Consider the following 8,250-nt stretch of genomic DNA (forward strand, 5'->3'; position numbering starts at 1 on the left):
CTCACCTGCTGTGCCCTGAAACATGAAAGAAAGAATCATGGGATCATAAGGATTAATAAAATAACAGTCTCTGTTAACAATATTGACAGAAGGTATAGGAAAATTTGTCTGATGTGGGACCAACAGCTTAACTGCTTAATCCTTTTTTTTTTTTAAGGGCAACTCATTCATTTATTGTTTAAAGATTGCAAGACAACTTCTGAATTTCTGTAGCACAATTTAAATGTTTTACTTTTTTGATAAATCAGAGTATAATAGAAAAAACAATTAGTTTCCAGTAATATCTATATCTCTATTCAGAATTAAGTCTTCCACAGACATGTAACCTGGAAACAAAAGCCTGTTACAATATGCAAAGCTTCAACAGAGCTGCTACTTTTCGGGCCAGGGAAAGGAGGAGGATGTGCTATGTAAAATGGCTGCAAGGTCACAGCCTTGAGGGCGCTGGAAGTCTATTATCCTATCCCACATTAAGTAGTTTGGTGAACTTCAAACGTCCATTCATCTGCAACCAAGCTGGCAAACTTTAACTGATATCTCAAGCAGGTAAAAAATAAATTAAAAGAAATCCTTACACTGATGTTCCTTCATTTACACTGTTCAATAGTTCATTAACATGTAATTCTGGCTAAGAATTACATTTGAGACTCCTTGCTCAGATTTTGGTTAACAGTACAAATCTTTGAGAAATTCAAGTTCTTATTAATCAATAATTTGTCAGCTAGGCTACATTCAGGCATCAGCTGCAACTACAGACTAGGTGCACTGCCTCAGCGCTTTGGAAAGACATAATCTAGAACACTACTAGCAGACAAAATATCTGTTACTAGACAGCACAGGTGCAGTACAGCAAGACAAAAACATATATTCATGTGTGCCGCGGACCAGCCGGAGAAAGAGGATCTCACCGCCCAGGGTCAGAAGGGAAGGGGTAAGGAACTGAAGTGGCACCGACGAATGGGGTCAGAAGGACCAAGACAACTGATGGTTGCAAGGCAAATTTTATTGCGCTACAGTTGCAGATTATCTAGACTAGAAAAAGGAAGGTTGACAGATGGTGGATTACATTATCTACAGACTGTCTCGGCTCAAGGTTAACTTCCCTGGGAGGAAACCCATAAACCCAGAAGCATCAAAAATAACCTGCATGTGCAGGGGGGAGACAGCTTTGCTTGTCTCATTTTACATTCTTTCTGATCTCTGGGCCCTGGTGATTTATCTCCCATGGAATGGAACAAGGAGGGGAACAAGTAGGGACAGTCCCTTCGAGCAGCGGCCGCATGCCTGGCATGTCCTTACCTGCCCTCAAGGCTGACTGCTTCCCACACGTATGTTGCCTTGTTTAAGCCTCAAGCCCTCGATCCTTTGTTGAAATACAATAATTTCATTCCTATGGTTTTCAATACCAAAAACTCAACCTCCAGGAGGGCTAAAATCTAATTTGTACTCCAAACCAAGTAGCAGTGCAGTTCGCTACTACTGAGACTGAATCCATAAAGACTTCAAGACCACGTCCAGAAGACAAGTTATTATATATAATACCCTAGAAGGTCTGAAACATAATTATCATATACATAGCTGGTCCTTCAGAGCTTTTTACCTATAACATGTTTTTTGATGAAAGTTATTTAATGTACTGGAGATAACTGTGACTTACTGATCAAATATTTGAATACTTATACTTACCTGGGATTTCATTTCTGCTGAAAGAAAAAGGAAGAACAGGACTCACTAAAAAAAACAAACAAACATTAGAAATGAAAGTAAAAATCTTAACACACACTATGACTTTTGGAAGCAGCATAGAGGGGCAGTCAACGGTAAAACACTGGTGAAATAGGTCAAAACTCTAGGCCAAAAATCCATTATTATTATCATCAGTGACAGTACCACAACTGTGCCCTTCAGAATTAATAATCACTCCTAAGAATCTTCATTTGGCACCAGATGATGCGGTTAAGAGAAACACTCTGGGAGGTTTTGAATCAGACTTGGTTTTTTGTTAGCCAAGTTACAGGAGAATTTTTAAAGTAGGGGGAAGGGAAGAAGGAAACGGACCAGGAAAAGAATTTAAGCCATCATCTATAAACCAACAAAGCACTGATAGTTCCGAACATTATGTCAGACACTAAAATGACTGATATAGGCTCAAGTGGTTTACAAAACCTATAAAAAGACTATACCAGCAAAGTCCCCATTTATCTGTCGAGTTCAGAAACTAAAACAAGGAATATTTTAGCTTAAAAGCTTATCTCAAGAGAATCGTACACACTTCACATGAATAAAAATACCTGAAACCAAACATTTTTAAAAGCTCCAATACCCAAAATATAAAGAAAAATATTAATTCAGAAGACTCAATCAATCCATGATAATCACAAAACGGCTGGGCAATCTCTATCTCCCTTCCACACTAACCATCCATCCCATGGAAGACCAAGGGAGATCAGACCTTCCAGACTTACCTTCCAGACCTTCCAGACACCTGGCTGCTGCAAAATTCTATGGAGACTCCTTGTGGAACAGCAGTTTCCCATCTCTTGTGTCTCTCCCTATCGTGATCATGATCATGCAGGAAGCAAGTCTGGCTGTGCTATTTCTTATCATTGTCTGTCACCCATCTGCAGCATGGTATTGTACAGATAAGGAAAAAGTAGTTCCCTTTCCCCCAGAAGGTTGAGGCTCAGGTACAGGGTAATTCTCCTGTGCACACAGTCATTATTTAGGCCGACTCAGTGACTTCAACAGGCTTAATCATGTGATCAGGTTTGTTGCCAGCTGCGTAATGCTCCCACATCTGTAGATAGAGCCGCTCTAGGTCCATTGTGTATTGTTTGGTGTTGAACAGAGGGCTAGATGTTCTCTGCTTCCAGACTTTGCCACGAATTTTCTTCAGGTATTCTAGATCAGTTCCCAGTTTCACAGCTATGTCTTCATATTCTTGTCTATTTTGAGCAATAAGCTCAAGACAGCCTAAACAAGTGAGCTGGGAAGCTGCAACTCGGGAAGCAAGAGTCTCTCCTGGCATAGTCACCACGGGTGTCCCTGACCAAAGGACATCCATCCCTGTGGTGTGTCCATTACAGAGTGGAGTGTCCAAGCAGACATCAGCCAGCTGGCCTCTCCGAACATGTTCCTCTTTAGGAGCAACAGGTGAAAAAATGATACGCTTCTGGGGAAGGCCCATATTTTGTGCATACTGTTGAATATTAGGTTCTCCTACTGCTGGAAAACGCAACAGCCACAGCACACTATTGGGAACACGCTTCAGAATATTTGCCCACATCTGCAAAGTAGATGGGTCAATTTTATATAACTGATTGAAGTTACAGTACACAATGGCATCTTCCGGTAACCCGTACTGAGAACGTGTGGTTACAATAATGGTACGGGGAACCTCCTCTCCAGTGGCAGCCTTAATGTTGATCTGGGTAGTTGCCAGTCCATTGCTAAGACTGAATCCATTAATTGTTATCTGAATTTGTCCTCTGTTAATCATTTCAATAACTGCCTCTGCAATAGCATTCATAGGAATGACAGGCATATTAAGAGCCGTATTACTGCTGTCTGCATTGTCTCCTCCATCAGGACATTTCATCTTGACAATCTGCACATCTGGGAGACTATCAAGAAATGCTTTGAGGTCGATGCCATTCAGCACAACCCGATTGTCATAAATGTGCCCATTGGACTTAAAATCGATGACTGCCTTCTTCTTCAGGTGAGGGAACATATTAGCATGATCACCAATAAAGAAAGTATGGGGCATATAAGCCAGTTTCTCAGAATACTGCTCAGCAACTTCAGCAGGTGAAGTTTCCTGATCAGTGATGATATAATCCATGAAAAGCACGCCACTGGTCCCAGGGTAGCCCAGCCACATTGCCTGAATAGGAGCTGGCCTGAGAGCAAAGAGTTCATTTCGAGCACCCCTGGTATAACCATTCATATTTACAAGGATGTGTATACCGTCTTGATGGATGCGATCAGCTGCTTTCCCATTGCATGGAATCTGAGAAAGATCAATGAAATGATGGGCTTCTGCCATCACCTTCGCTCGGAAGTTTGTGCCATCATCTGGGCTCAGGGCATAACAGAATACCTCAAATTTATCAGGATTGTGCATGCCTGGAATAGACTGCATAAGATGAGAAGTAGGATGATTCCCGAAGTCAGAACTCACGTATCCTACACGCAGTCGACCATCACTGAGCTTCAAGTCTTCTGGATGTTCGTACGGTGGTTTATGAAGGACACTGATCTCATCCAAGCAGAGGTTCCCATGGCTCTCAGCAATAGCCTTCCTGAAGCCATGAGAAAGAGGATAGAGCATACTATGATGAGGCTGCACAGAAGGCAACCTATTCTTCTCCAGCTGGTCAGCCACAATGCTGACCAACTTCTTCATTCGCTCATCATAGTCTGTCCAATCACAGACAATCTGCAGGCAATGAGCCAAATCACAATAAGCGTCAGGAAAATCAGGTTCAAGCTTCAGAGCAGTGCGATAAGAAGCAATTGCTTCTGGAATATTCCCTGAATACTTGTGAATGGAAGCCAGATTGCTGTGGGCATCCGCAAGTGCAGGGTTAATCTGAATGGCACGAGTATAACACTGCAAGGCTCCCTGAACATCCTGCATCTCCTTTAGAGTGTCTCCCATGTTACAGTAGGCATCAGCAAAGGTAGGACTGATTCGAACAGCCTCCTTATAATGCATCAGAGCTTCCTGCAGTTTTCCCTGCTGCTGCAATACACTTGCTAAATTTGAATGGGCAACAGCAAACTCTGGGAAGACTTCTAATGCTTTACAATACAAGCGAACTGCCTCTTCAAAGTTTCCCTGGTCTCCTTTGATATTGGCTAGGTTATTCAGAGAGTCTGCATGGGTGGGACACAGCCGCAGAGCTGTATTATAACACTCTTCTGCTTCGGCAACACTGCCCTTCTCTTCCAGAGCATTGGCTAGGTTGCAGTAAGCATCAGGGAAATGTGGTTGCAATTCAATAGCTCGCCTGTAGGTGTCTACTGCCAGATCCATCAGGCCTTGCTCATAGTATACACAAGCCAGGTTGGCATGTACCACTGCATGATTTGGGCTCAAGCTTAGGGCACAAAGGTAAGCTGCCACAGCTCTGTCAAAAATCCGTGCCTCTTTCAAGACATTTCCTAAATTGATATAAGCATCCAGAAAATTGGGGTCAAGCGTGACAGCCTTTTCAAAGTGATGAATGGCAAGCCAAATCTCCCCTTGTGCATTGAAAACACAGCCAAGATTACTCCAAGCTACTGCAAAGTTCGGTTGCGTCTCCATTGCTTTCAAATAACATGCCTTGGCTCCTTCCAAGCGACCCAGGGCTTTGAGCAGGTTCCCCAGGTCACTGCGAACACAGTACAAATCAGGATTGCACTGAAGAGCAGAGACGTAAGCTTGTACTGCCCCTTCCATGTCGCCTGCTGCTACCAAAGCGGCTGCCAGGTTAATATAACCATCGATGAAATCTGGTTTGAGATGCAATGCATGCCGGTAATGCTCAATTGCCTCCTGCAACTGCCCTCTTTCCTTGTACACATTCCCCAAATTCGAATAGGCTTCTGCCAGAAGAGGGTTCTGTTTAATTGCCAGAGTACTAAAGTGGGCAGATCTGTCCAGCCTTCGACACTGGAAGTGTAGAGATGAAAGTAATAAAAGTACTCCAGTATTGTCTGGCTCTTGTCTCCACAGCTGCATGCAGTGTCTCTCAGCTGCCTCAAAATCTCCTGCCTGATACTCTCGATGTACCAACTCAGCTAACCCTTGGAAGGAAAGCATACGTTTCGTTGGTTCTGTGCTGTCGGCCACGTTGCCCACAGAAGACGCCATCTGGAGCTTCTGGAGAGAGTGAGAAAAGGGGGTAATTGAGTCCCGCTGCTGCCACTACTGGCAAGAATGTTTCTAGAGGTAGCAAATACGAGGGCAGCAGCCATACCACTGCTTTGGCAGGCTTAAGCGGCGGCAACAGTTACACGCACTGAAACTTAGGAACTCTGGTTGGCCATCTACCTCTCACGCTCTTGAAATCTTAATTCTTAACCCTGCCCTCTTCCACCATTTTTCTCCTAATCAGGGAATAAAAATTACCTATACACTTGCCTTAGAAGAAATCAAGTCAGTAGTCCAAACACTTTTTAAAATTTTGTTTTCTGTCCAGTTGGAAAGGAAATACATGATTGACTTTACTTCATCATTCATATAGTCAATGTGGAAAACATTAGGGCCATGAATTTCAATACAGTAAGATCAGAAAATTTTAAATTGGCCTTCCCAAACCACTAATAAGTAACCAATGTTGTATATAATGCTAAAATCTTAGAGACTGAGTTTGATATTTTAAAAGTTCTGAAAGGATTAGCTAATTTCTCCTCATCATACTTCTCATGCCCCAAACCTGAGTATTACTTTTTTAAAATTAAATTTATCTTTATTTATTTATTTTTATTTTGGCTGCGTTGGGTCTTCAATGCTGCGTGCAGACTTTCTCTAGTTGTGGCGAGCAGGGGCTACTCTTTGTTGCGGTGCCTGGGCTTCTTATCACAGCAGCTTCTATTGTTGTTCCACAACTCTATGGGTTCCTTTTTAGGTCCTATGAAGAACCCTAGAAATTAGTTCATGGAATTATAAGTTTTTGCAAAATTGTCAAAAGTGAGATATTTTAACTTCCATCAGGTAAGACCAGCATCTCTTTCTTTGCCAATTTTCCTTCTATCATATTCCGCTATGTTGGATCATATTGGAATGGCCACAGGCTTTCTTGAAATCTGGCTAAGGAGATTTTCTTTATTCTGTGGTACGCGGGCCTCTCACTGTTGTGGCCTCTCCCGTTGTGGAGCACAGGCTCTGGACGCACAGGCTCAGCGGCCATGGCTCACGGGCCTAGCCGCTCCGTGGCATGTGGGATCTTCCCGGACCGGGACACGATCCTGTGTCCCCTGCGTCGGCAGGTGGACTCTCAACCACTGCGCCACCAGGGAAGCCCTAAGGAGATGTTTTAAGTGAGGCTATTATGTGATTTTCAGACACCGCCATATGTAATTGACTATATACTATCGCATTACAGGAATAACTTCCAGTACTCATACTGACTACTCTACTGACTTAACCTAGCACAAGACACAGAAGCATAAGGACAAAAACCACCTTACAATATAGCCATGTCTTGCACTTCACAGCTCTCAAAGCATGTGCGTTTGAAGAAGAAAAAAAGAACTGAAAAGTACAAAACCAGAAGCTAATCTGTGGAAAATTATTTCAATCATCAGGCATGTGAAAGATAAGTCAAAGATTCAGTTCTCATCAATGCTTAGTCAAAACGGAAATTTTCTTCTGTCAAGAATATACTCCAGGGGCTTCCCTGATGGCACAGTGGTTAAGAAGCCACCTGTCAATGCAGGGGACAAGGGTTCGAGCCCTGGTCCGGGAAGATCCCACATGTCACGGAGCAACTAAGCCGGTGTGCCACAACTACGGAAACTGCGCTCTAGAGCCCGTGAGCCACGACTATCGAGCCTGCGAGCCACAACTACTGAAGCAACCATGCCTAGCGCCCGTGCTCTGCAACAAGAGAAGCCACTGCAATGAGAAGCCTGTGCACCGCAACGAAGAGTAGCCCCCAGTCCCTGCAAGTAGAGAAAGCCTGCGCACAGCAACAAAGACCCAACACAGCCAAAAATAAATAAATAAATAAATGAATGAATGAATGAATGAATGAATATACTCCATCAACAATGTGTGCAATGGAATGGTATGAATGAGTATTTTATCAGAATCCCTGTAATGCACAAACCTATAGCAGTACTGAAATCAGTAATGCATTTATAATAGTAAATACTTATGAGGAAGTAATCCATAGAGGTTTTCTCAAAGTTAACAACGAAAATTAATGTGACATTATCAATAATAAATTGTGAAGCTGAAATAAACTTTTCTAAACTATTAATAACTAGAAGCAAATTCTAATCAACCATGCTACAAGAAATCTATGTCTAAAAACTACAAAGTTTATTTCTTAAAATTTTATTTCGAAAATACATAAACTGTCGTATGAGGAGGCAGTTAAAGAATATATAGCTAAAAGAGTGGGGGAAAAGTTTTATAGAGACACATCTGGCAGTAGTTCATTTTTAAATGTCATTTTTCTAGGTTTTGTGACACCTATAGTATTGATATTTGAAAGCATTTAAAAAATTGTAATTTGAAGATTTGCTACTTCC

General features: G+C 42.4%; 1 protein-coding gene across 1 annotated transcript; it reads right to left on the reverse strand.

Moving 5' to 3' along the window:
• Nucleotides 1–804: 804 nt before the first annotated feature.
• On the reverse strand, nucleotides 805–5,870 carry LOC125961805 (UDP-N-acetylglucosamine--peptide N-acetylglucosaminyltransferase 110 kDa subunit-like). The gene has a single exon (XM_049700827.1). It carries the CDS (start codon nucleotides 5,861–5,863, stop codon nucleotides 2,723–2,725), a length of 3,141 nt encoding a protein of 1,046 aa, XP_049556784.1. The 5' UTR covers nucleotides 5,864–5,870; the 3' UTR covers nucleotides 805–2,722.
• Nucleotides 5,871–8,250: the final 2,380 nt, after the last annotated feature.

This window comes from Orcinus orca, chromosome 17 (genome assembly GCF_937001465.1).
Source record: "Orcinus orca chromosome 17, mOrcOrc1.1, whole genome shotgun sequence".
Taxonomy (NCBI): domain Eukaryota; kingdom Metazoa; phylum Chordata; class Mammalia; order Artiodactyla; family Delphinidae; genus Orcinus; species Orcinus orca.

Coding starts and splice junctions, on each gene's coding strand:
- LOC125961805 (XM_049700827.1), bottom strand. CDS start 5,863: ATGGCGTCTTCTGTGGGCAACGTGGCCGACAGCACAGAACCAACGAAA.